Here is a 25,604-nt window from a genome sequence, read left to right on the forward strand (position 1 = left end):
AAGCCACTGACAGCCTACCTCATCAAGCTCACACATCCTTGATTGTCTGCAGCTGATGGCGTGTTCCTGTATAGAAGTTAAAACACCCAGGTCTTAATATAACTGGAGTCTTGAACTGAGCCGCAGGCATGCAGCGAAACCATAGGACCTAAAGCCACAATTAGTGGGTTAAGCCCATAGGCAGACACTGGAATTCAAGGCAGGCGTGGCGAAGGTGGTGAGATTATGAGAGTCCTCTTTGCTTTTAAACTCTGATGTTACTTGTGCACGCCAATCACTTTCTTATTGCTCCAAAAACACATGTGATGCAGTCTCTGACGCTGCACTTTCTCTTTAAAACTGCTGAAATATTTACATTTTCTTGCTGTTTAAATGCCAGTTTGGAGAGTTTTGGTGGTAAAAACCCTTGAAATAATTATATACCTTCTCAAAAATAGCCCACAGGCTCAAGGGTGTGCAGTTTTTCCTGCCCTATGACCAACAAACCCCCCCCACCCCACCCCTCCATCCCCCCCATTTCCCTGTCACGTCCCGGGCCATTACTACTTAATCACAGAAATGTCCAACTCCCCGGTCAGTGGGACCCAACTGTTTTGCCTCCGCATACACTTCTCAGCACGGGAGACAAGAAATCACTGGTGTCAGCAATGGACGATTTGTTCTGCATGACATTGAGTGGCAAAAAAAAAAAAAAAGCTCGACTGAAATGGCTGAAGGGTGCCTGCAATCACTGGATATACACACAAATACACACTGGAGTGCACGGACACTGTCACTTTCTCTGCCTCTCCTTTTATCAATTTCTCTCTTTTTCACGCACACACACACACAAACATACACGCTCTCGGGAAATTACGATGACCAAGAATAGGTCACATTGGTAATACAGCCGTATTCTAGCCAGGGATTACAGTGTGCTGACACGCTGACAGGCCAACAATAAATACCCCCTGCAAGAACAACAGGTGTCAGACAAGATTGTTTCACTTTAATAAAAGGCTTACGCAAGCCTCAGTGAAATAATACATTAAGCTCTTTTAGACATGTCAGCCTTTTATTGCTTTATCCCCTGTGATTGGGAAATTTGTTTTTCCGCCCCAGCAATTAATCTCGCACAGTCTTGCCTGCAACAAGTCACAGATGTGATTGGGGCAGTGTATGGATGCTTATGTCATGAAATCAATATTCCTGCCACAAACCGTGCTGCAGGTCAAAAAATGTAGATTTCCAGCCGTTCTTTCTTTCTTTCTTTCTTTTTTTTTTTTAAGCTATATGTGAAGTGGTGGACATGCAGCTGGACTCTGTGTCTCTGAACCCTGGGTGTGTGGCATCGGCGCCAGCGCCAGCCTCTTTCATCTCGCTGTGAAAGCACCCCTGGCTCTGTTAGTATGCCAGCCTGAGCACCAGCAGAGCGAGTCGGCCACATCCTCCAGCTGGGTCTGTGCCACCAACGGGCACCTGGACCCTGTTGCAAAAACCTCATGAAATGGAATGCATATTTAACCCAGGAATGCATTTACGTGGCATCCTTCATCGGCGAGTCTGTCTAGTTGCATGGCGCACGGCAGACACCCACTGCACCTTCAGCTTTGCTTTTCTCCGAGACGTTTACCTATCTATTGGATGCAACATGTACCCTTTTTAACTGGCAGATTCACACTTCAGGCTCTGCCTCAGCTGCTGGACCGTGTCCAGAGTCACACAGGCCTGAAAGACAGCCATCGTTATCCAACTCTCACAAGGTGTCATTGTAGGGATCCAATGATTACCATATCAGCACCACATGAAACATTTATGGCTTGCTGGCAGTGATGGTCTGGCGAGCATCCTAATTTCTAGAACAGAGCTTGTCAGATGCCATTGTGTCGACTTCTGGTGGCACTAACATGAAAATTATAAGCCCACAATGAGAAGTTTGAAATGTAAGTGCCTCCACCACACCTGACACACCACCGAGGCCTAGTTTGTGCATGCCTACAACACACCTTTTGCAGTAACGCACCCTTTTCATACTGGCAGAGCTGCTTCCTCTCTGTTCTGCCGTCCTGCTGCTGTGCTAACTCTGTTGTGACTAAATAATGCTAAATATAATGCCAAAACTGCTACCCATGCATTCATTTTAACTCCAATGGATGTAATCGGACTAAAGCAGCTAAAATGAGGGGTGCAGTGTTGTTTCCGCATTAGCCAACCCTAACCGACCATATGATCAAATGTTAGACGATATGAATGCAGCCATTTTACTGAATAAAACAAACCCAACACTGATGGACTCCAAAGAGTTTGTAATAATGGATGAGATCTAGACAAACACTTCAAAAAAGATGAATGTTATTTGATTTCAGGGCTCCACTTGGTCAGGACAGCCTGTAAAATCAACACAAAACACACAACAAGGGAGAACCAACAAAGCCGCTCCCTGGCAATATGCTACACAACAATATTGTGCGACTGTGGCATGATAATCAGGTCAAAGTTCCTTCGACACCAGGAGAGGAAAAGACAGTACTGAGTCAAGCTCTGGCCTTTTAGCAGCTCATGCATTCTCCATCTCAGTCAAACATTATCGGCTTCATGCAGGGCTGGGAATAAAATTGAGCTTTGGATTTGATTTATCGGTTGGGATCAGTGGCACACACGACACTAGTGGCGACAATAAGCACTTTATGGATGTTTTGACGAGGCCAGTAATCCCCATCGCCTGTCTGCCCTTCTCCTGGTCTGGTCTCTTTCCGTGTATGAGGCCAAAAAATGATTCTTGAGTCAGTAATACAGACCCAGCACTCTGAAGTTCATGTCTTCTCTCCGTGTGGTAGGAATAGAAGAAATTTGATTAAATGCATCAATCCGCAATTTGTCTGAGAATGTGCAACTCTCAATATCCAAAAAGGATTTCTTTTACGAGTGTAACTTAGGCAAGGGGTGAATCGAGCTGCCTTACCTGCCAGCTCAAATACCGAAAGAAGGACTTGCAGGAAGAAGTTTTCACATTACTATTTCATTTATTTATTAAGAAATCCTATCCCCATCCGTAGCGGAACAGCTTTGGAAGAGAAGTTCATAATTATCTGTTATGGGGGGCTGCAGAGTCTGCGGGAACTCAGGAGGTCAGATCCTTGACTGCAGATCAATCGGTCAATCTCATTGCCATCCCAAAGCCCTGACAGCTTATCCCATCACGATTATCCTTCAACAGTGCTCACCGTACAGCTGGTGTGGTTAGGAGTGAACAGCCTATCGCAGTTGCTGTGAGCAGGTGAGACCCAGATAGCCTGCTCGGTGGTACTTTATCACCCTCTTTGTTGTTGTCACAGCCACAATTGGTTTGTACTCCCCATCTGCTGCATCAGCAAAGTCAGGACTGATTTGGTCACTTTGGAGCTCTGTTAGCTTTGCTCACCGCACTTCCCTGTTGATTCCAGCCATCCTCTCAAATGGTATCTTTATGCGGTGGAGTTAACCCGGATAGTGCTCTCTCCTGGGTGCCTTTATTATCTATTCATCATGTTGTCCCAGTTTATCTCAAGATGAATCTGCTTCACTCCGGATCTAAGCACAGATACCTGCCGTGTGGCCCGGGGAAAGAGATTAGTCGATTACAAGCTCCTCGGAAGAGTTGATAAGAGGGTGAAAAATATGCTAAGAAGATGTAAAGGGGCTATGAATTCGTTTTTGTACTCTTCAGGTGCCGGTTCGTCTTCGAAGCGGTCACAACGAACCCAACACAACCTTGTATCCGATCATTTCCATGGTGACAATTTGCACAGAGCGCCAGGGGGCGACCTCAGTGTGTCCAATCTGGTAAATAAATGAACATTGAAATGAAATGTTCTTGGCCAAGCATTCAGCCTCCGAGCTGACTTTTTGGACCCTCCCTCAAATTTCCTCCCTGATAATTTGCATTGCTGAGTAGCTCCTTTGTGTCACCTGGAGGTTTGGGTAGAGCAATGTTGCAGCCAATTTCCAGATGGCAATTCAAATCTGTGACATACCCGCAGTTTTTGACAAAAATGCATGGCCGCTTCCCCAGACTCCATTAGCTGGGGGGATGTGTACACGTGCGTGCGCAAATGGAAAGTGTAAAGTGTCCAGTGGTGTGAATATTCACATCTGCACCTGCTGAATAATAGACGATTATCAGCTCAGGTGGCTGGTCCATCCACCCCCTGTTCACCAGCGCTTTCCCATTCCACGAGGCTAATTTTGTCTGGAATACTCAGTGGGTCTACAAAAATGCACATTTCTTGTCTCCCATGCTTGATTTTGTCTGGTATTTTGTCTAAAGAGGAAGCATAGTGCTCAGTAAGTGCGCCGGCTTCAGGGAGTAATGTCTCTGAGATATAGAGCCCCAGGTCTTGGCAGGTACTCCTTACATTTCAACGGGACAGAGACACCTACGGCAGATTCTGTGGCAGCGGGACCATATATCATCTGTCATCGCCAGAAGCCTCCACAGTAATGAACAAGTAATAATGGTATATATCTTGAACTTGAGTCTCTAAAGGTAGCTCATCCAGAATCATTATTGTGCCACATAACCAGATGAGCTTTCTCAAATGAGATCATTTTTGTCACCCTGAGGACTGGAGGGTGTAACTGTTCTCAGAGTGAATAACTCATCCTCATTTGGTGCTAATGGGACTCTGTATTAAGGTGTTGTGCGAATGCAAGAGGAATGGTAAATCCCATTTTCTTGTAATTTAAATCTCAAGCTGTTTCCACACATCTGTTCCTCTGATAGAAAAGAGGATTCATCTGAGGAAAAAAAAAAATAAAAAATCAAACATGCATGGGATGAAAAGGAGCATTTAATGAAGATTCATGCTTCACAAGATTATGAAGAAGTGTTAGACAACAGTGTGTTATGGAGAAGTATGCCATGATGACATCTCTATGTCGCAGAAATGAGCATTATTCCCTCTGTCCATTCATCCCTCGCCCCATCTATCCACCCATCTCAGCTTTATGCAGGTACTGTAACGCTACCGTTAACCCATAATGAGGAATATGCATATGAAGCTGAGCTTTTTCTGCATATTTGACAGCATGTGTTCTCAGCCTCATGTTGCTACGCCAACGCTGTTTGCAATTTTTTTTTTTTTTTTTTTTTTTTTGGGGGGGGGGGGTTCTGATGGTTACAGCTGAGGTGTCATTTTTCATGTAAACAGAGGATGGCAGGCTATAGCAATCCTGCTGTTTGTGAAATTAGCTGTGGCACATGTATACACAAAACCAGTGGCACAGATCTGTGCAAAGGCTGATGAAATGTTGTTACTACTACAAGCACACGCACACAAACGCACACGTGCAGAGACACACACAGAAGGAAATGCACCAGTCAAGCATAAAGTTTTGTAATGTGGTGGTATTATCATTCGCTAAATATTTCCAAATGAGACACGTTGCCTGAACGGGCAGTGCACCCCAGTAGCCCTCTCTCCAGTTTCCAATTCAGCAAACATATGATTCAACCCATCATTTATAAGTGCTGATGTAGCCATGCTCAGAGTGGAGCCCCCTCGAGTCCCCAGAGTTGGATATCACTGCTAACTGTCATCCGAGTACTTTGGTTACTGGACTGGGAGAAGGATGATGACTCAGGCCACTCTAAGTCCTGGTCAGACTCTGTAAGGCTGTCGAGGAAAGTGGCTCACGTCCAAGCACCCATTTACACCCGCAACATTTTTATAACGTGCTCGTGGCTCGTGAATGTGGACTTATCCTGTTTCAAAAACTGTTGAAATGATTTGAGGGACACCTCCTAGAAAGGGACCGATACTAGGAGGTTTATTTTGACAGATAGAGGTAGATTTCAGTCATGCTGGGCCAAAATTTTGATTTTCCAAAAACGTTTTACAAAAGAACAAGGTTACCCTTTATTTTAATCCCCACTGCAACAGTATGAATAATTGACGTGGTTTTAATGCACCATAAAGCTGATATATTAGTGTTAACATATGTGTATCTTGCTGAATCATGCATAGTGTGCATTGCTGTGTCTATGATCGATATGCACAGATTAAAATCCACTGATTTGTTTCTTCCTTGATGGAGGTATCATTCCTCCATGTTTCTTCTCCGGAGTTTTCTGGGGATAATTTTTTTTAATGCAGGTTTCTCGTCTCTATTGATGCTCAAAAGATAGAGCGTGCCAAGCACTGTACAGATTTTTACGCCTTTAAGGCAGACTTGAGAAGAGAAGCATAACTGCCGACCTCACAGCAGGAAGGCTCGAAGTGAAACCCAGCTAGCCATACTTTTTTTTTTTTCTGAGTTTCCTCTGGATTCTTTATTTTCCCTCTATGATCAGAGAACAAGCTAATGAATATTGGTGGTTGAAGTACTGAAAGCCCCTTTACTTAAAATACTTTATCTTACTTTATCCATTCAATATATTTGGGTGTAAGTTGTGGATACAACATTGATATCATTGCCCAGTTAGCAGAAATTGTTAGCAGAAAAGGAACATGCCTGAACCTTCTTGAATGTAACTTCAAAATACTGTTTTAGCTCAGATGTTTGGTCTCCACCGCATTAAGGAAAAGGTCTGACTAAATTCTTCCCAGTTTACTTCATTTTTCAGGTAATGTACAGTAGGTTTTATATACAGCCTCTTCCTGTGCACTAATAGTCAGTATGTACGCTGTACGATTAGATTAAAACTGCTGATACATTCATAAATGACATCTCACTCTCATAATTGGAGGTAAGGCTTCAGCAGCTTTGTGCATTTTTAGTACTTTTCTATTTTATGATAAGACTGAAACTTTAAGTTATCAAATAAATGCAAATAGGTAAACGGCACATTTATTTTCCTTTTGAATTGTAGCTCAGTTCGTGTATGGAAGTACCTCAGATACATGCCTGAATACTGTAGATACTCTGAATTTACACTATTCACACAAATCACAGTAAATATAGTTTTTTTTTTTTTTTTACTTTTCAAATAACATAAAGATATCTGAAGAACTCTTTAGGGGAAATGCATTGAGAAGTTTTTTCCCTCACTGTGCTGCTGCACCGCGTTGCCTGGGGGAACGACGGCCTAAAATGTAAATGCACTACAGTATATTCCTTTACATAAAGACGGCTTCATTCTTCAGGGACGCATGAATGACATTTTGAATTGCAGAACAGTTTCAGGGAGCGTATTGGAATATTCTATGTCCTTCTTGCACTTGAGATTAAACCAGTGCATGTCTGCGCATAAGGTTCAACTAATTCCTCTAAGAACTGTTACTTTTTTGAGAAATGAGTCAGTGTTTTCACAGCTTGGTGTCATATTCAAAGTGAGACAAGGGGAGCGCGCACGTACGAATCAGTTCAAATGAAAAGACAGAAGAAAGTATAACGGTTGTTTTCAACGTAAATATGGTTTCTGTATAAAATCTGTGATCATCAGTGGATTTCTGCTTGTTAGGTTATGAGATCATTGCAGCAATCTGAACTGATTGAGCTCACGCAGCATCCCATCCCCAGTCCCCCCCTTCATGTGGTGGGTGGGGAGCCTAGCGCTATCTGTGGACTGGAGAAGTGACAGGACCAGCTGGGGAATGAAATCCAGTCAGACAGGCAGTTGGTCCGAGAGACCAACTGCTCAGCCACAGCAGCCTCCAACTCAACTCGGGAAAAGCCAAACAGAGATTCAACGTAGCTGCTGCCAAACATCAGGAGTTCTACAACAACCAGACGCCGCAGAGCCGCCGGAGCTGATCATGTTCTGCGAGGCACGTTCGAGAAATCTGAAGATCAACCAGCAGCCATTAGTCCTTAGCAACTCGTTCAATGCACCAAGCGCTGGTGATTTGGCTGCTCGTTCATGCTGACACCTTGTTGTTGGTCACTGAATCAGCATTACTGCCAGGACGATGGGTGGGAAGCAGTCTCGCAGTTTTCCCAACGAGGAGTTGAATGAGGTGAATATAAGTCAAAGGAGGCGGACTGCTTTGCGGGACAATCAGCCCGGGCTGTCCTCGGCTGCGGAGAGGATCCGCAGGCACACCACGGTGCACTTTGGCTACAGCACCCTGAGTTTAGCCATGCGAGGGCTTGATGAAACTCCAGCTGAGCTGTGGGAACTCAGAGAGCTACAGAAGCTAAACTTGTCCATGAACTGCCTGTGCTCTCTGCCCCCTGCCCTGGGCGCTCTGGACAACCTTGTAATACTCAACCTGTGGGGCAACAACCTGTCCACCCTCCCCCCTGAAATCGGCCTCCTAAAGAAGCTGCGAGTGCTCTTCGCTTGTCGCAACCGCCTGAGCGAGGTCCCTGAGGAGCTGGGCTCCTGCACCTGTCTGGAGGTCCTGAGTCTGGCCAACAACCAGATCACCGGCCTCCCCGGCAGCTTGGCAACCATGCACAGTCTGACCAAACTCAACCTCAGCCACAACCGCATCGTCCACATCCCCACCTGCGTCTACAGCATGAAAGGCCTGGTCTTCCTCCACCTGGCATGCAACCGGCTGGAGACGATCGCAGACCAGATCCAGGATTTGGTTAACTTGAAGATCCTCATCGTGGAGGGAAACAGCATCCACACACTGCCCAAGACTCTGTGTTTTCTGGAGTCTTTAGAACTCCTCAATGTTGACTTCAATGACCTGCAAAACGTGCCTGTGGAAATGTATCAGCTGAGCAAGCTGGGCAGGTTGGCCTGCCACCCGCTGGATAAAGGACTTCACATTATCCACAACCCCCTCCTCAAGCCCATCCAGGAGGTGCTGCAAGGAGGACTCAGCGCCCTCTACAACTACCTCAAACCCACGTGAGGGACGACCGCTGTGTCTGTGTGTGTTTACTAGAGTGTGTCGTAACGAGATGTTGGCACAAATCTGACCCCTGGCGCGTGGTCTCTGAGTCAACTGCCGCCACAAACTGACTGACAAAGACATTATGACGCGACGCAGGATATCTTGAAGAGATTTTACATTTTTTAGTGTAATATTAAAGTTTGAGTACAAATAAAGAGCTGTTTCACGTCTAAATATTTGTTAATCTACTCTGAAGAGAGATACTCACTCGGATCACACAAAAAATTCACGGCTACATTTGTCGGCCGAGTGCCAATCAGCTGATCCTGTTTAGTGTTGAGACAGTGAGGAGGCATGGGGGTAAATTCAGTCACGGGCCAACACACTGTTGCATTCAGGACATTGGGATCAGCTGGTCAAGGTCAGTGGAAAAAATGGTGGAGGGCGGCTTAAGATCTGCAACAAAAAAAACAAAAAACAAAAGCACAACACAGACCTTGACTCCGACTAAATCTTGTTCTTGTGTTGAACAGATCAGATCAGAGTTTGCTGGGGGGGCAGCTCCTCTGAGGTCACTGAGTGTTTTTGATAACAACCGTTTAAAGAGTTATGAGTTCCAATTGTTGAACAAAGCTGAAATATCTTAAACCATCGCTTTAAAAAACTTGAAAAGTGTCAAAGCGGACCTATAATTTGTGGACCTGCACTTACAGCAGAAGCAAAAAGAATGAAAACTAGATTAAAAATTAAATAAATGAGTCATCACGGCAACACTGATGTTTGCCATCACTAAAAAGTTGAAACTATTTAATTTAAAATGCTGTTAAAAGTCTAAGAATGTGAAACAAGTCTGTTCATACCTGCAACATGAAAATAATGCATTGGTCCTCTCATGCATATTCAACAGCTTTAAAAGGAAAACTACTGTAACTCATATTTATTATTATTTCCAACTTTTTTGTGGCTGTAAACCAAAATAAATAAATAAATAATAATTTAGAAATGGAAAAATGTTGTGGTCAAATCCCTGAAAATAAACAGACATTGTTTTTGTCAATAATCTGCTGAGAGTCAGTGGCAGTCTGATTTGATTTTAAATAAATTTTCCATCTCTTACTTTGACATCATATTTTCAGTTGTAATATTGAAATCAGTCTTCTCATAGAGGTCTACCGTGACCTGCGACCCAAGGTTTCTTTTTGTGATGCGTTCCTCTCGACGCAACACATCGTGATAAGACATTAAATGAATCCTCTTCCAATATTTACTCTCTATAGACATTCTCACAATTGGTCGTGTTTATTCTGTGAGCTTGGTGAACCCTGTTTTCCAAAATAAGAATTTATCTACCATAGAAAGACCTGTAACTCTGATTAAGACGGCTGTAACGGCGACTTTATTTTGACGTGCCTGACATGATGAATCATTGTGTGTATGATTAGATAAATATATGTGTACAGCTAAGGTCGTGTCACATTCTTCCTGTGAATAACAGTTTGTGCCAAGTTGGGTGAAGGTTGACGGTGCTGTAGAGAAGACAGAAAACTGACCTCTGTTGGTGCGTACCTGTTACTACATTAGTTCCAAATCAAATAACCACTCTCTCTCTCTCTCATACACACACACATACACACAAAGAACCCACACAGTCAGGATGGATGAATCCCTCCTGAATAAGACTTTGCCCCAGATAGTGTTCACGGGACATGTTGTCAAATAAAGCACCTATAAAGATATTGCTTCAGTCAGATGACCCAAATTCAGGAACTAGTGCTCTGTGGTGAGGCTCCAATATACAATGATTTTGACCACTATCACAAAGTTAAGATGAAATAAATACCATATATATATATATATATATATAAATTACTTTCCTTAAAAAAATGAAAGTAAGTAAAAAACAACAAAACAAAACATTTGAGATGTTTGGGATGTCAAGTGTGCAGCCAAGTAAAACACACTTTCGCCACTATGACAACTAATTAATGTGATCCTTTTCTGTGTATATCAGCCTTTTTGCCGTGAACGGCGCTCACTGGTCACTGGTGGTCAGCTGTACACTTGGGGATCACCCATGGACTGCAGATATATCCGGCTTTGGCGTATTCTCTGATCTTCTTTAATTGCCGTGAGCTCTGATAAGTTTGCTTTATAATGAGGCACTGTGGAAGATCCCACAAGTGGCCGAGCTCGCAGACACCGCACCGGTGCTCTTCACTCAAAGGTGTCATACATTTAGAAGCCTAGGCTCGGAAAATAGCATCACTAGCGGCGAGTGACTTAGCCATAGTAAAGGACAGCCAATCAATGGCGTATTGAGCTTGTGACAATCGAGGCGCGGGATAATCACAACAGAATTAAATGACAAAATCACTGTTGTCGGGCAGCCGCATGAGGAGAGACTTAATAAGTCCTCCCTTTGTACTGCCGTTCAACTTGTGCTATTTATTCAGTCACACTGAGAGTCCTCACATGAGGTGAGGTTATTGGCATTTATTGACAAACAGCATTACACTGCCACTTATGTCAATTGCTGCAAAGGGTTATTTAGCTCATTGTTCTTATCCTGATGTTTAACTGATTTGAACCATCCTTGCAGGGAGGGATATGAAGGAGAAATAAATTGACTGGGCTGGTTCATCCCCTGGCGGTGGCCACTCTCCACGATGAAATGTCAATATGGCCTATTCAGTGGCTCTGGAGGTTGTTTCAGAAATCAGCAACGGTGAGTGACTGAAACGCCGGGCCACCGTCACGACCTTTGAGGTCTGTATATGGGCTCTTTTGATGCTCGCCTGATCCTTCCCATCCAATCAGTGGGATGTCAAAGCTTTGAGAGTGCGATGGAAAATAAGCTCACAGCTTGATTTAAAAAAAAAAAAAAAAAAAAAAGAAGGTGTCAGGCCAACATAAGGCTTTTTCAATAATGTAAATGGTAGATGGGTTTGTTTTTGCCACCGCCACAGTGATTCCTCCCCCGCAGCTGTCAGGGGCTTCCTCTGAGAAATGTGACTAACTTGACAAAAAATCAGGATTTGATTTAAAGGATGTTTACACACTGAGGCAGCTTTATCACACAAACACCACATTTTTGTGATTGAGGGAGCATGAAAAGTGATTGATGTGCGAGCGGGGAGGTCTGAATAAACGCAGCAGATAGGAACAATTAACAAATGAAAGGTTGAGCTAAACAGATAAAAGTAATGGATGGAAAGTTGGAATAGCTAAATGAAAAAGGGTTGAAATGGACAGCTAAAAGTGATAAATGGTTGGAACCACCGGTGAAGGCCATCATTATGATTTATTTATTGAACATGACTGTGTTTATGAACAACCTATCCCTCAATCACTCTCTCTCGCTGTCTCTCTCTCTCTCTCTCTCTCTCTCTCTCTCTCTCTCTCTGTGCAAACAATGATGTTATCCGTTCATTTCTCCATCCAATCGGAGCAGTTACATCCTCTCCAATTCCCGGGACGGCTTCGCTCAGACTGGCGTTTATGCATTCCTGGAAGCACGGCGGCCGAGTATGAGACAATACCTAAAGACCACAAAGAGGAGCGATGCATTTCTGTGAAATGCTTCAGCCATTGTTTGTGTGGTAAAACCACCATTGGATACCCTTGATATACAGCAGGAGGTCATTTTGTAAACTAAATGTGGAGCCATGTCAATCTGGCTGCATTTTAATTAGCCGTGAAAAACTGCTGGTACAAGTGAAATGGCCATGTGTGTTTATGCATGCAAAAACAATAAGGGAATGACATTGGCTGACTTTGTCATTAGTTGCCTCTCCATCTCCATATTTGATATTGCTTTGAGGATAACCCGGTGCTGTTTGCATTCAGTGTGTCAGATAAGACAAATACTAAAGCTACACCATTACCAATTCATCAAAGCTGAAAAAAAAAAAAAAAACCCCAAACAAACAAACAAAAAAAAAAAACTGTGATGATATTGTCCTCCCGTTTTGTGAGGCCATCTCGTGAGATCTTCTTCAAATGTCAGCCTCAGTTTCCCTGTGATGTGATCAACGTGCGAATTTGATCAGAGAGGGCATGCAGCGTGAACTGAAGGAATCCAGATCTCAAAGGCCCCCTTAAAGTTTTTTTCATCCTTGTCCATATGATGCCGTATGTGTGCAGCAGTGCACCATGTAACCTCTGAACTGCAGCGAAACGACGACAGTCACCTAAAATGGGATTCAGACGGACCTGTTCATCATCACCACTGCGTCGGTTACAAACTAAAAACAACATAAAAAAAAAAAAATGAAAGGAAAGGTGCAACTGCGCTAAACGTCTTGCATTGCTTGAGTCCTCATCTGTGTCTGGGCCTGAGTCAGGATCAAATCTAGGATTCAGTTTCTGCAGACCTGATCCAGATTTATCACAGAGGAAGTGTGTGAACCACATTCAACAAAAATATTTACCATCGCAGTTTTTTCTCCCCATAGTTTAAAAAATGGAGGGGAACATTGAGTTTATTAGTTAATTGATGAAGGTGTTGGAGGATCCATAATTTACATAATGTTCACCAAGGGTGGGGGACTTTGTATTATTTTGTTGACCTCTGTAACTCCAAGCGGGGGTATTAGAAAGTTCATTACTTTTCTACTTATTTTGTTTTAATGAAGTGTGTATAAAAGGAAAATCCTATTTAATGGGGAACCAAACAATGAGACAACATGAGGAGTAAAATTGGGGGGTTGCTTTTTTTTTTTGTTTACTTATGAAAATGACAAATATCCTAATTAGTGACTGAGTAATGAATGTCCAACTCAAATAATGCCCCTCCTTTCTGTGGATACTGTCCCTCAACTGATTTCAGCCCCTTCAGATCATCACCAATGGAGTCCCGGTCGGAGGAGGAGGAGTAAGAGGGGACACCTCCTCCCCCCTCCTCCCCCCTCCTCCCCCCCTCCTTCCCAGGCTGGGCTCAGTCGTGCCCTCTACCGGGCAGACAGCGCGCACGCAGCCGGACCTGTGAATGATCCAGGAGCCGGGACTCACTCACACATTCCTCCTGCTGCAAGTGTGGAGCGAGCCGGCAGAAAGGGAAGCAGCCGAGCCGGCGACAGTGTCCTCTCACCTCCCCTCCCCTTCCTCCCACCCCCGGAGGACAGCACGCCAAGGGACGGAGGGGACTTTAGGTGCAACACCAACCTCTCACCGCCCCCCCCCCCTCCACACACACACCTCCATTAAAAGTCTAGGTAGGATCCAAGTTGCGGTGAAGAGGAGCAGAGTTTCCAGAGGACCCCGCGGCTCGGGGCGAACGCTGCGCCGCCGCCGCCGACATGGATAAAGTTATCAATTGCTTGTTTGCCGCGATCACCCTGCTGCTGTCCGCCCGGGGGGAAGTTTTTAAAGGTAAGGACGATCACCCGGGGGTGTTTTTATTTTATTTTTAAATGCTCATAATGTTTCTTTCTAAGAAATACGCGCAGGCTTGTTTCGGTGCCACAGTCGGTCGGAGGGGAACTCAGTTTGCGCGTCAACTCAGTTTGGCCGCATTTTGTCTCCCAGTGAAGTCGGAATGTTTCCGGCTTTAAGTAATGATTGGATGGTAAAATGGAGCATACGTGGCACCGGGAGCTAATTTAAAGGGAGGATTGTTGCAGTCAAAGTTAACATAAAAAAAACAAAAAACAAAATGTGCCAAGACTTCATTTAAAACAAGGAACAGCACGGCGGCTGTTTACCTTTTTTTTTTTTCTTCCACCTTTTTTTTGGAGCAGCAGCCGGCAGGTGCGTTCACCGGCACCGGGAGCAGCTCTGTCAGTCACTGTTGGCGTCTTAACTTCACCTTGATAAGTTGCTGTCTGATGTGATTAACCCGGAGAGCTCCGCGCACCGAGCGGCGCTGCCGGACGAGTCCAAACGGGACCTGACTCTTTTACTCTGAGCCAACTTCCTCTGTGATGCCACACAAAGTCCACAAGCCCGGTGTGAATTACAGGCTGCTTGGTGCGCAGAGCTCTTCCCATCCTAAGTTTTCTTTATTTCTATTTTAGCTGAAAGGGAGAAATAATCAACCCTTTAAAAAAAACAAAACAAAACACAGAGCTGCTCCTAAACTCTGATTAGCTCACGTTTCTGCTAAACTAAACTGCATGTATCTCTTAAATATATCTCTTTCCCCTCTTGATCACTATAAATGGCTTTCTGTGTGAGAGTGGATAGTTTAAGACACACTTTGAACAGCTCACTTCACCTTTTGAAAACAGATTTCTCATGAAGTGAATCGTTAAAATCAAAATTTTTCTGTTTCCCCGGCATTTAAATGTATAAATCTTTTTAACCCTTAAACAACATGAGGTGGATTTACTGCTTCACCCCACTTCGGCGGGCTGTTTATGGAGAACTCCTCATGTAGATACACACAGCACTCCCACTTAAATGAAGGCTTTTCATCTTCACTGGGTCACTTCAATTTGTTGTAAGTCCAGTCAGAGCTTTGTTGGACACACAAAGTTTGAGGATTAGTGCCAGATGGTGATTTGACTTATTAAAATTACTCACACAATAGAAGAGACTTTCATCATTAATGGTAAGAGCCATAGACTGCCCGAGGGGGAGTGAACAGTCAGTCTAGTTTTGCCCCTGAAGGGGTCATTTCTGCTGCCTTGAGCGGGGCATTTCTATGTGGTAAGAGGCACATTAGCCCATATCTTTGACAATCAATGTCCAGCCTGGATGTGATCCCAACTGCCAACACAATACGACCGACTCTGTTTGGGAGAGTTTGGTTTTTTTGTGCGGCTTTGACTCTGGGGAAGTGGTGTGTGTGTGTGTGTGTATATGTGTTGAAGTTGCAGCAGTTGGGCTGTGCTTTCTGCTCCAGTCGGATGCTGTGTTTGGGTGGTGGTGGTGGTGGTGGTGGTGGTGGGTGGGGGGGCCTCAACAGACAGCTGATGCATTCTTCAGAGACCCTGTAGGGGGCAGCATGGCACACATATAATATGATGCTCACATGATGGAGTTAAGCTGCGAAGAGACGAGGCCCACCAGTCAGACCCATGGATCACAATTCAGATGTACTGTGGAAACAATCTGTATCTGAAAAACAAACAAACAACTTATTTTTGACAACAACTCTCGAGGCAATAAACTGACTTAGCCACTCGGAGAAAAGATGACCGTTTTTGTTTATGTGTCCGTACTTTCTCCAAATCTGCTCCTGGCTCCATCAGGGATGTTTTTACAGAAGGGATCTGACTTATTCAGAGACCCGCACAAGATGTGTTTAAACACTCTGTGATGAATAAAATACACTTTTTTTTTTTTTAGGCAGTCTGAATGCCACGGGTCATTTATTGTGACTGGGAACATTCATAACCTGAAGCTCGACGTATCCCCAGTTCATATTTGTGTGAAGTTGATCAGTCTCGCCCGCTGGCAGCCTCAGGACTGGGAGATTTATTGGAGTGAGCCGCCACCGTGGGGCTCCCAGTGGTGCCCAAACTGTCGATAAATGTGCTCCTAATTGCATGAGTGTGTGTGTGTGTGTGTGTGTGTGTGTAAATATGTAAACCAGGAAGAAATCAATTGGACGTGTTTTACTCTCTCAGGCTGGGTGATGGATTAGGCACACGCCGATGGAGAGGCAGGGGCTAAATATGAGCCCGTGCATGCAGCTGGAGACATTTGTTATGGGGAGTATGTGCTAACAGCTCATGTGATAATTAGATCACTGAGGTAACCGGAGCATCAGTCCACTTCAGCGTGCAGCATCAGCACCTTGTGACTGTGCAGCCTCAATTCGATCACAGAGAGCAGTCCTTTTGGAAGTCTTTTCATTTACTCATAACAAAACCACAAACCTGACTCCATAATCAGCATCACACTGTATCAGTTTCACCTTCCTCTTCCTCGGTGAACTTGTTAATGCTGCTGTATATCTGCTCCCGGTGGCTGGGTAGGGATCAACTGCCCCCCCCCCCCCCCCCCCCCCCCCCCCGCCTCAATCTCTTTCTGCTGCTGTTAAAATGGCCACTGGATGCTGTAGGTTAAAAATAAATAAATCAATAAATCAACACTATAAATCACTTCTTCAGTGTGGCTCGAGCTTCTGTTTTCTACATTATGTGGGCAGCCTTTTTTTTATTTTTTATTTTTATGAATTAATTATTTTTTTATATTTTGGACGGCCTGGCCTTAGATATCTATACTCTGTCTTTCGACCGAGCGCATTAAATTCCAGGGAGCTGTGCGGTTTGTTATGTTTACCACCTTTTCCAGCAGCCATAAAACCTGCCTTGTTTTCTGATAGGGGTGAGCCGTGTGTTGAGAATAATGCCCATGCTCGGAGGGTCGGGCCGCAGTTTGTCATTGCAGAGTGACTGCTGCTGATAGCGTCCTGGTTGACCGATCCCGATTGCCGTCCAAGCTGTGACTAAGGACTAAGACAACACATTGACTGCTTGGGGAAGATAAAGAGCACTTCATTTGAAGTCTGGCAATAATTTAGATAGTTTTTCACTCATGAAATGTTTCTGTTTTTTTTTTTTTCCCCCTTCCCCTTTTGTTTTCTCCCAGCTGACTCAGATTTAATAGAGACTTTTCCGAAAGGTGTCCTGATGGGTGGCAGTTTCTTTTGTGTGAGCCAGTGGAGAATGAAATTAAATATGCATGTGATTTTTTTTTTTTATTTTATTTTTTTTAAATATGATGGCTTCAACCAGTGTTGAAGGAGGAAAAAAAAAAAAAAGCTCTGTGGTGATTGATGATAGTACAAAGCATAAAGTGAGGTGTCTACATTCTTCAGTAACTTTGCTTTTCAGACACTTTTATTATGATGATAATGAAGGTGGTGGAAACACAAGGGTTTAGTGAAGCTGTTCAAACACTGTGGGTACACATGCAACTTCCTCGAAAAGGCTCTGCTGAGTTTGTCAGGAAAAGTGTCTTCAGACTGATCATAGTTGCTAGATATTGGAGTGGGTGGTTTTTTTCCACACACACACAAAAATTACATCGAGAAGTTGCAGACATAAAGTTCTACTGTATAGATTTGTCAAAGTGATAGCAGGTCTTACATCCTTCTTTCTGTACATTGCTGGATAGTGACGTGACACGGTCCACTTAATGTCGCTTTGAATACAGTACCAGACTCATGCCATGTCAGTATCTTTTAGTTTTTCGCCCAACAACACATAACAAGCAACAGGGCTCTTCCTTTTCCTCTTCGCTTCAGCTCCCTGATCAAACCCATACGGTTTCTAATCACATCAAGCTGCTTCCGCGGCCCTTCATATTTTTGAATAAAACTCGTTCAACTTAGTTTTTAGACTTTAACGGTTGTAACAGACGCCATCATGTGAGAGAAGGTTGTCCAGCAGTTTGGCATCCCCCATTTGAATTATTACAATGGAATAACAAAACATGTTGCATTCTTGGTAAAGGTCGCACAGCTTGACACATTATTCAGCGGCGTTTCCATGGGAAAAGCCTGCATCTGCTCTCCAGAAGATGCCACGAGGGCTTCCAGGAAACATACGTAATGACTGCCTGAGAGAGAAAATAAAGAGATGATGAGGCAGAATGAACACACTAAAATAAATAAACAAACACATAGATAAATAAATAACAAAATAAAAATGTCATCTCGGAACAGCTTCTTCAGACGACAGATTGGTGATGGAAAGCAGTACGTGAGTTGAACATGTAATACACATTTGTTGTTCCTCTCTTTCTCAACTTTGTAACTGTGTTTTTGCCAAATTAGAAATGATATTTAACTGCTGTGACACCAAACTAAATATTAATAAAAGTGGTATTATTGGTAGGCTTATGAATACAACAGAAAGTGCAGTCTATATTGGCCCAATGGCACATTATTGTTCTTGTTGGCTCTGTACTCCTGCACATTAGATCCAGAATCAAACAGTATTGACTTTCGACGTTTCATATTCAGCTTTTAAATCTACTTTAGGTAAAAACTGTGGCTCTTTTTAATACTTGGACGCCACTCATAGGTCACTGAAACTAACTGGGTGAGCTCATATGAGCTTAAACAACGGCATCATGCTTAATCATGCAAACACAAAAGGAAGGTAAAGGCCAAATAATAATTCAGTTTTGCATGAAGTTCTTGAAAACGTACTTTTCATTTCACTGCATCTAGAAAGAATGTTTAGTAACCAGGTGTATTGCATCGTTTTCTGCCCGATCGAAGACCCGACCCTGCAAAGTCAGAAGACTAAGGCTGACTAATTAAATTAAGACTTCTAATTTAGCAGTTCTTGCTCAGCCTAAGGGTGTCTGAAGAATTTCTTTTTCCTGTAATCACATTTAATATTTAGTCTCGAATTCTTCTCCATGCAAAAGTCTGCAGACATCAGCGGACGCTTGGTATCATCCACGTGCTGCAGCGATCCGCTCTCGTTGCCCATACACGTTTGTTTTGTTTTGTTGGCCTTCAGTTTGTTCTGCGGTGAGGGCAAACACCCACATGATCATTTGGTCCGAGTCAGATGACCGACCTGACTGTTCAAGGACATTCCACAGTTTGACCAGAAAAAGCTCTTCGGTTGTTTGGGCTCTTTGTGGATTGTCCTGCCATTGAATGTGGGCTTTGTTTAAAATACCTATATTGACCATCCATTTCAGTCAAAGCAGTAATTTAAATCTCGAATGAAAAGCATAAAGCTTGTATTAAAGTTGTCAAACAAAAACAAAACTGGGCATGAAACGGTGATTGTGAATTTAAAGTGTGGGAACCAACACAAACACACATCACCCACGAAAAAAACAAACAAACATATGACTGTCAAAGTAACGGCTGCACAGTAAGTATGGAAATTGGTTAAGTGCTGGCCAATGGAAAGTGAGTAAAATCTAGGAAGGCGAAGTCAACCAATATGGTCCATCATCTTCATATCCCTGGAGTGACACTCCACATTCAATCATTAGCTGTTGATTTGAAAGTGATTTTATTTACATTCCTGAGAGGTAGTAATAGTTTGAAGTTCATTCTCGAGGCGGCTGATGTGGCTATGTTATCTGGGAGCTCTGCGCCGGAATGATAATTGGCCTTGAGATGTGACTGCATGAAGGATGCTGGACAAACAGAGATGCTCTAATTATACACAGCTCCTTCTTCAAATGAAGAGGATAAAAGCTAATGAATCGCACACAGGCCAGCACAGGGGCTGTCTAATGAAGAGAGAGTGAGGGGAAGGGAGAAGGGGGGGTTGTTTGTAAGGGAGAGAGTGTTTGTGCGTGTTAGGCATGCTCCAACAATTCTGTGATCTCATCACCATGTCTTTAAAAAAAAAAAAAAAAAAAAAAACCTCGGTAAGAAAAACAACTTACTATGCAACAGATCATGTTTACAGAAGTCTGCATTCGTTGTAGGTGGCTCCGAGAGTCCAGGCGCACAGGAAAATTTCACTAATTAATGCTCCAAGGGTCTCAATTGTTATTAATGGTGACGAGGAGGAGGAGGAGGGGATGGAGGGAGGAGTGGGAGAAGCAGTTTAAATCAGGACATTACTGTATGTCTACTCAAATGATTGCTGGGCCTCCTCTCTGCAGAGCAGGTTGGATGTCAGTTCGCTTGGATCCTACTTTTTCTTCTTAATTCAAATTGTTTAAGTATGAGCGTTAAAGCCGTATCAGTGACCGACTACCGGCATCCGCACAAATGGTTTCACACTTGGATTGAATTGACCCCCCCCCCCGACACTGGAACATGCCCCTCACGTCTTCATCTGGTTTTCTCGTTCGGCGTTGTTGCCTGTTTAACCCCTTGGTTATGATGTGAATTGAAATTGATTCTGATCGAGCACACTTTAAGATTTGGTTTTGTGTGAGCGTGCAGCTTTTGATCTGAAGTGTGGGGCTTAATTTCAAATCTGTCGCGTTAAAAAAAAAAAAAAAAAAGAAAAAAAAAACCCCCTCCAAATTGCAGCCGCTTTGGTGCGCGAGTCACACCAGTTGATGAGGCTCAAAGTTTCTCCAGTAATTTCATGAATAACTCGAGTTGCCTCTTTTCATGGGACAAGTGCACTTGCTAACTTAGAGGAGACTCTGTTTCATGCCAAAAGGCTGACAGCACAGGCTGCCGCTCTTCACACAACTCGTGTTAGTGGAGGTGGTGGAGCTGGATGGGAGATAGGTGAGGGGGTGGAGGGGTGCGCTGTTACTGCTGTTTCACCTTGTCTCCTGTTATTTATTAGGCTTCTGTCAAGGCTCAGGCAGTAGGCAGGTGTACAAGCTCCCCCCCCCCCCCATCCCACCCTCTCTCCTCCCCCTCCTCTCCCAATCTGGGCCTTATGAGCATAACCAGGGGCAAAATTCTCCATTACTGTCAGTCTGAATCTGTAGCCGTCACATTAGCGCACGTCATCCAGTCGTTAATGCATTAGGCCTTGTTTGAGTGCCAGTTATTTGAATTGGCTTTTACACTGTCTATTTACCCTTGTGCTAAAAGCTGCCTTGGCTGAACCTGTTGACCATTTAACTGTTCAATAATGGAGCGATCCCTGAGGATGAACTAGGCCTCAGCGGTGTTGTTGAATCACGGTTATTAGGATACAAAAAAAAAAACAACAAAAACAACTACAAAGTTTACCCTCATATCTATATGTTGTTGTTTTTTTTTTTTATGGCCCTGAAAGGAGGACGCAGAGCACTTTTGAACTTGTGCTTGCTGTTTTTAATGTAGCTGTATTCTGTAGCATATGAGCGCACCGCTAACAGTCGAGTACACTATTATCAACCCTTATCCTCCTCTTCTTCCTCCCAGAGCAGAATGTACCTGATTATACTCCTATCGGTCACACTCTGGTGCCTGTTTGGAGGCTGTTATCTGTTTGTGGTGGAGACTCCTCGGGGAAGCATGCAGCCGATAAGAGACTGTTGTTCTGTAAACAACCCTCTGACCTCCTCAGGCTGGGCTTGGCTCCTTTTCAAATGGCCCTCTTTTGTATTGGCCTTAAGCTCAAACCTCTGCGTGACTGATTCCCCATGGGGGACGTTTAATGGCATTACTGTACACTCCGCACCACGCAGGGTGGTCACTCCGGCGCTGTCAGAGCCGGAGGGGGTGTCCATGGCTTCAAAAGCAAAATGGAAACCGCAGAGATGTTGGAGGAAATATTTACCGTTGTGTCTTGTGCAATGTTTGGAAAATGAGGATGGTAACGTGAATGATCCTTCTGTGCCCTGAAGCTCAAAGTAGCTTGTGGGAATGAAATTATCAGATGATATGTAAGTGTTTTTCTTTACTGTCAATCACCACTTTAGTTTTTAACTAGGGGACAATTTCTTCTCACAAAAAAAAAAAACCAACAATCTTACAGTCAGCGAAATATTTTACGAGTCGCATCACAAGCACATCTAGGGACAACTTGGCTAACTGCTGGACCGTCCACTATTAAGGACAATCAGTCAGCAACCCTGATGTCTTCCCAGATCTTAGCACACCCCTTTCTCAATTTGCGAACATGCCTGAGCAAAACCGTGCATGGAGAATCAGCTGCCACGGGCTGTAATGCAGCGAACTGTTGTACCAAATCACTTCGGTGTTAAACACTGCTTCAGCGAAACAGCTATTGAGACCCACAGCTGCAGGGCCCGTGTTAAAGACGGAGCAAACACAAAACAATAACTGGAAATGATGATGCTTGGCCCGAAGCTTGACTCCCACCCTGTAATCAGAGTTTGCCACACTAAAGAAATTACAGGGCACAGGAGTCATTAGACGTGTGGGTGCAGCTCTGCGTTGCAAACGGAAACAAAGTCGAAAACACATGTTTTTGGAATAACGCACATCTGAATAAACAAACCGGTGAAAACCTGACAAGTTTATTGCGATGATAGTACGCTTCCCGCCAGGAAGATAAATTGTCTTAGATGTGACACTTCTTGTATCGGAGCGTAAGAGGGAGTAATTAATGTGGAAAGCCTCGAGCGGCAGTTGGTTTAACAGCAATGTTATCATCAGTCCCACCGCTTCGGCTTCACACATCACGACAAATAGCCTTCGACTTAAACAAAGTAGAATAGAATTAACTCGACGTGATGTCACATGTTAAAGTGAAACAGCCAGACTTTGTTGGATTCTCAGTTTTAAAGCAGTTTGCAGGTCCAGTTTTCTTTTTGCACACTAACCCAGAGAAATGCAGCTAAAATGCTCTAAACACAATGTGAATATTATTACCCGCTGCTGAAGCTAAGGTTTGCAAACATGTCTTCCATGTCCTACTAAGTCTTCGAGCAAGTCCCAAGGCTAAACCAAGAATTTCCCTATTGCCATTCCCAGATCTCTAAATGGGGCATTATTCATAATAGGATCCCTGCTGAAGGTAAGCTGCAGAAACTCTTATAAAAAGCAGCAGACACAAGAAAAAAAAAATCCAGAGCTGCTGGATTCACACCAAAGCTATATTCCAAATCACTTCCCTGCTTTGTCATCACAGAGGGGTCATTTAAAGATATCTTTGTGTGTTTTATTTTTTGTTGCCTATCATGGTGTTGGCTCCTGCTACCTACTTGCAAATATAGTGCTGCAGGGAGGATGCATTTTTGTAGATCAACCCTTACGTTAGCTGATTTCCTGGACAAAAAGCCGATGGGACTTTTACAAACACTGAATCCAGTCAGCAGAAGTAAAAAAGCTAATATTATGATCTAAAAAAAAACTACAGAATGGTCAGATGACTTTAAGGCTACCGCTGCTAAACTTTCAACTTTCATTTTTATTTAGCGTCTTTATCGCCACTCCAGAAATCTCTCTTATGCGTCCAATAAAGCAGAAAGATGAGTGAAACGGTTTTTGTGTTTGCTGTGATCAAGTTTCACACCCTCAGTATTTCCCTCGGTCGCATAAAAAATTACAACTCTGGTCTTAACTGATGTATTTAATGTCCTAAAATAAAATGTGGAAATGTATTGAGCTTGTGTTAACTGCAGACCTGATGACTTTCAGTGATCTCAGCAAAAATCCATTCAAATAAAACCCCTAACTGGGGTGAATACCGGTTAACAAATGTGTAAAATCATTTAAAGGAAAAAGAGAAAAGTCCATCACCAGGAAAACCCTGTGGGGTAAAGAAGAAACTTAGAAAAATGCCTTTTTAAAACAAGATGACCTTATAATACCAATCACAGAAAAAGCATGTCAGTCATTTCCCATTTCTTTTCTGAAATGTACAACTCATTTTGCAAACTGCTTGTGTTCCCTTTTGATAGCTGGATCTGTTTTCTGCCTCACATTTGTTGAAGCCAAATTGCACTGGAAGGTGAATCATTTCAGTGCCAGAACATGTATCCAACCTACTCATGTCCTTGTCAGCCTCATTATTTAATTAAATCCTTTATTAGTTCAGCGATTCCATATCAACAGTAAAAATTCAGAGAATGTAAATACTTGTATTATTATTATTATAACATTTAATGACTTATATTAACCACCTCGCTCTCTTGTCTTTTGAGAAGACGGGGGGGGGGGGGTAACTTGACTGAACATTTTCCATACACCATCTGTGGGGCAGATCGACAGCCCCGGTCAGTTGTTGGGAAGATGCAGCAGCATCAAACAGGATCAGGACTGGGTTCAGAGGATGAATAATTCACTCCCATGAGCCCGGACTTGTTGCCATAAGACTAATATTCAGCAGCACCTGTGTACCTGTGCCCCCCCCCCCCCCCCCCCCCCAAACAGGTTCCTCTCCATGGGGAAAGCCTCACCCCTGCACCACCCCAGCCGTGCCTCTCCAAACCGTCAGAATAGCATTGCTGAGGCTGAAACGCTGTGATGGGAGGACGAAAATACACAGTTGAGTCTACAGTAGGCTGCTGTGACTGGACTCAGACATACTGAGCAGTATGGACATAGCTGCGGCTCCGTATTGAACCTCATTACTTTTTTATTTTTTGGTGCCTTGAACTGAATATTGGGAAAAAAAAACAAAAACAAACTAAAGTTGGCATTGAATGTCAAACAAATGTTACCAACAAAGTGATTTTGTAACTAATCTCAGTCAACAGTCATGATATAGATATTCAACTCTGAAATACTTGTTTGATTTCCTGTCGATGTCAGTTAGACGTATGAGGTTGAGGTTCATCTTTTATCCAAAACAGCTGCAACAGAGTTAAAGTTAACTCGTGGTTAAGATTGTTGTTTCCAAAGGAATTGGCCGACATTATTGGTTTTAGTTTTCGTTCAGTTTAACTGATTTAAAGCTGCTGTTCAGGTGTTTCTGTACAGCATTTAATTATTATCTAAGTTCACTTTGTTTGCCATTTGTAGTCAGGTGTTGTGTTGTGTTTTGTTTTTTTTTTCCCCATGTCATTATTTTATGCATGATAATGGAATGACTTGTGTTTGAGACCAACACACACAGTCGTCTTCTTCTCTTTCAGTTCTTCTTCATTTCATCCTTCAGCCTTCATTTCTATAATTATCTGAACAAAAGAAGCCCCAACGCTGGCAGATCGAGTGTGTCCAAGCGCACACGCGTGTGGGCGTTTGTGCACATAAACACGTGGACAGTGTTTATACTGTGTGAATCTCTCAACGGTGCCACTTTCCGTGTGTGTGTGTGTGTGTGTGTGTGTGTGTGTGTGTGTACTCGGCTGTGTGTACCAATCTGCGTTGCTACTTTGTGTCTATGTCTCGTGGACTTGTGCGCGCAGTTTTGCTTTTTTTTTTGTTGTTGTTTTTTTTACTGCTCATCCCTACGTGTCAGGTAGCGGACCAATCTCAGGCTTATTATCAGCGATGTGACAGAAGGCGGCAGGCAGCAGTGCCGATGCCTTAATGAAACCTGGGCCCTGGCTAATTGGTGACACCGCAGCGTGAGGGAATGAGTGAGGCAGTAACCAGACTGGCAAGACGAAAGG

General features: G+C 43.6%; 2 protein-coding genes across 10 annotated transcripts in view; both read left to right on the plus strand.

Moving 5' to 3' along the window:
• Positions 1-7,973: 7,973 nt before the first annotated feature.
• On the plus strand, positions 7,974-8,768 carry LOC115058216 (leucine-rich repeat-containing protein 30-like). Its single transcript, XM_029525525.1, has one exon. The coding sequence runs from the start codon at positions 8,040-8,042 to the stop codon at positions 8,766-8,768; it is 729 nt and encodes a 242-aa protein (XP_029381385.1). The 5' UTR covers positions 7,974-8,039.
• Positions 8,769-13,760: 4,992 nt separating this feature from the next.
• The window catches only part of LOC115057254 (receptor-type tyrosine-protein phosphatase mu), a 140,835-nt gene continuing 128,991 nt past the window's right edge, over positions 13,761-25,604 (plus strand). For all 9 annotated transcript variants that reach the window (XR_003841919.1, XM_029524204.1, XM_029524207.1 and 6 more), the window contains exon 1: positions 13,761-14,120. Coding sequence is in view for 8 of the 9 variants with exons in the window: in XM_029524204.1 (XP_029380064.1) it covers positions 14,048-14,120 (73 nt within the window). In the remaining variant the exon portion in view is untranslated. The remainder of the gene's footprint in view (positions 14,121-25,604) is intronic.

The sequence above is a fragment of the Echeneis naucrates genome, chromosome 17, assembly GCF_900963305.1.
Source record: "Echeneis naucrates chromosome 17, fEcheNa1.1, whole genome shotgun sequence".
Classification (NCBI taxonomy): Eukaryota; Metazoa; Chordata; class Actinopteri; order Carangiformes; family Echeneidae; genus Echeneis; species Echeneis naucrates.